A 2,679-nucleotide genomic window follows, 5' to 3' on the forward strand; every position below is an offset into this window, starting at 1 on the left:
CTCCATCTGAGGAGCAGAGAAGAAGAACGGGCCGCTGGATGGAAGTGCCATCACAGGGCGGTTTGTGGAGGAACACAGGAAGACGGAGTTAAATCTGAATTAGACTCCGCCCTGAGCCTCCACCTCCCCCCCACCAACCCCCGATCCTAACGACTAAATAAAAGTGTGGTTAAGGTTACTGATGTCATGTGAGATTAGAAAACCTGCTGGCTTCTTTCACACTATTTCTGAGCACCAAGTTTCTCATGTCGCTGCTCAGAGTTTTTCTTAGAGGCTTGAAAAGCTGCATCAGTTCAGCAGAGTCTGCTTCCTTTCTGCAGAGGAAACCAAGTTCAACACGTCGGACTGGATCTAAACAGAAAGCCTCTGACGGTTTCCTGTCAGGCCTTCCGAATCTGCACAAAGTAACAGGAACCATCCAAAGTCCAAATCAGTCCAACAGAATCCAGATTAATCCCTGTAATCTCAGTTAATCTGACAGTGGTGTGTCTGGACTGGGAGGAGGCCGGAGAACCCAGAACCTTTTTTTCTGCATTTGTCTGAAGAAACTTTAAATTTACTGACAGTTAAACTCAACCTGTCAGGAAAGACAACAAGTTCCTGTGGTTCTGGTGCAGCAACTGGACCAGTCGGAACCAGAACCTCCGTGTCTGGATCTCCAGGCAGCGGCTCAGTTCAGGTCAGGGTGTGAAAGCTGACCCACCTGGTCCGGGTCGGCGCTGAGCAGAACCACAGAGTCACTCTGGTCGAAAGAAACTTCAACTGTTTTTAAATATTCATTCAAGGAGAAACGATAAAGTCTAAAAACAGCCGATTTAATAATCTAAATAAATCTTCAAGAAGTTTCACTTATTCAGAAAAGTCTGACATCATTTCCTGTAACCTGCCAGAGATAGTTTCCATGGCGATAACAGTACAAGCTTTCAAAACACAACAACAGTTTTTCTCAGAGAAACAAACAGACAGAAAACGGTTTTACGCTTCGACTTATTTTTCATTTCATGCAGAAAACCGAAAACTTTTCTTGAGCCTCTTCAGGAAAACCTCAGATAGTTTCCCAGAGGTCATGACCTTTCTAAGGTTTTGGTCAATTTCAAATATACTGAGAAACAGAATTGGAATAAAAATGGCGTCCATTTTGAAATTAAAGATGGCGGACCTCCAATAAGACCTAACATGTTGAATTGAAAACATTCATTTCAATTTCCTCAATGGTAATTTATGAGCCACACAAGATCCAGTTACTTTACTTAACAGAGTTTGGACCTGGAGGATCCAGTTCTGTGGGATCCTGGTTCAGATTCTTCTGTGGCAGGCGATGAAGTGATGAAGTAACGGATCCAACAGCTGAGAGGAAAGCTGACAGCATGTTCCAAACACTGACATCCTGCAACACAGAACACGTCCGTCACCAAAACACACTTTTAAAGTTAATGTTTTTATTAGAAGTCACGGTCTAGTCCAAGTTTCTGCTAAACGCCCAAACCCGTAACAATGGCGCGTTTCACTTCATTTTCTGCTAAACTTGTTCATCAGCTGAAGTCGTACCATTCTATGTAATGTTTATTAATCGACATTTTAGATATTAAAAGGAAATTCTGACTTCTGAAAATAAAAAAGCTGAATAAATACAGATGAGCTGCTTCTGGAGGCTAAAGCTAACGGCTAGCCTAAATGAAACCAAATCAGATTTCTGCTCCAGTCTAATCCCACACAGCTTAAATATCTGAAATATTCCAGGGATTCAAATGATTTAACTAATTACTGAACCTGGATATGCACACCACCTATTAGTGCCTTTATATTGTTTTATGATCATTAAAAATGATTATAACATTTATGTTTAAAACCCCAAAGAGCTGAGCCTGTAGCTGATTAGCCGTCAGCTATCGTGGGATGTTCCTGAACCCTAAAGTGGAATCAGAACCTGTTAAAGTGAATAACTGGAAGCGGGTCGAGTCCTTTCATGCTAACGCACTCATAAGTTAGCTCCTCCTTTGTTATGCTAGGAGGTGAGACAGAGAACAGGCACAAGGGGAGGAACAGTCAGAGCTGAGCCCCGCTGGATCCGGTTCCCTTCACTGAACCCTGAATCCCATCGCTACTAAAATGATTCCCCAGAAATTTTTGAATTGTTTAAAAGTGAATTCATATTTTAGCATCTTTAGTTAGCGGAAAACCTTTATGAAATTCAGAACAACACACTGAAATGTATTTAAATTTAAAATGTATTTCTTAAAAACGTAGTAAACCAGATTTAGATGAATTTTGAAAATATAAATAGCTTCTATTTTAACATTTTTATCCAAATTACCAGAGAAAATATGATGATCTCAAAATAAATGGCGCTACAGTGAAAACCTCTTTGACGTCACCTTCTCGTTGAGTCGCTTCGAACCTGTTCTGGAAAAACTGAGCTTCATGGATCGTGACCGTCTGCCGGTTCTGTGTTGGGCAGGAAGCGCTTTCTGTGGTGACTGAAGATCAGCCCATATTCGAGCCGAACTTCTCCGCGGCGCCCGCCATGCACATGAAGAGCGAGATGACGTCACCTGGCGGCTTCAGCCAGGCCTCCAAGCCGAGCCCCGAGCCCGCCGAGTCGGACTGGGTGGGCTCAGCGGCGCAGAACCCCGGAAAGAGATCCGAGCACGTCAACGGGACCAGGTGAGTCAGGCCAGG

At 43.2% G+C, this 2,679-nt stretch overlaps 1 protein-coding gene and 1 long non-coding RNA gene across 4 annotated transcripts in view; one reads left to right on the forward strand and one right to left on the reverse strand.

Annotated features, from left to right (window-relative positions):
* The window catches only part of fli1rs (Fli-1 proto-oncogene, ETS transcription factor-related sequence), a 19,683-nt gene that overhangs the window by 5,761 nt on the left and 11,243 nt on the right, over window positions 1-2,679 (forward strand). For all 3 annotated transcript variants that reach the window (XM_008431019.2, XM_008431022.2, XM_008431020.2), the window contains exon 2: window positions 2,459-2,664. In XM_008431019.2, the coding sequence (XP_008429241.1) occupies window positions 2,459-2,664 (206 nt within the window). The remainder of the gene's footprint in view (window positions 1-2,458; window positions 2,665-2,679) is intronic.
* On the reverse strand, window positions 800-2,464 carry LOC108166984 (uncharacterized). The gene is made up of 2 exons (XR_001777388.1): window positions 2,376-2,464; window positions 800-1,387 (listed from the first exon to the last, which is right to left on the reverse strand). It is a non-coding gene; the product is annotated as an uncharacterized LOC108166984 (long non-coding RNA).

The sequence above is a fragment of the Poecilia reticulata genome, linkage group LG16, assembly GCF_000633615.1.
Source record: "Poecilia reticulata strain Guanapo linkage group LG16, Guppy_female_1.0+MT, whole genome shotgun sequence".
In the NCBI taxonomy this organism is placed as follows: Eukaryota; Metazoa; Chordata; class Actinopteri; order Cyprinodontiformes; family Poeciliidae; genus Poecilia; species Poecilia reticulata.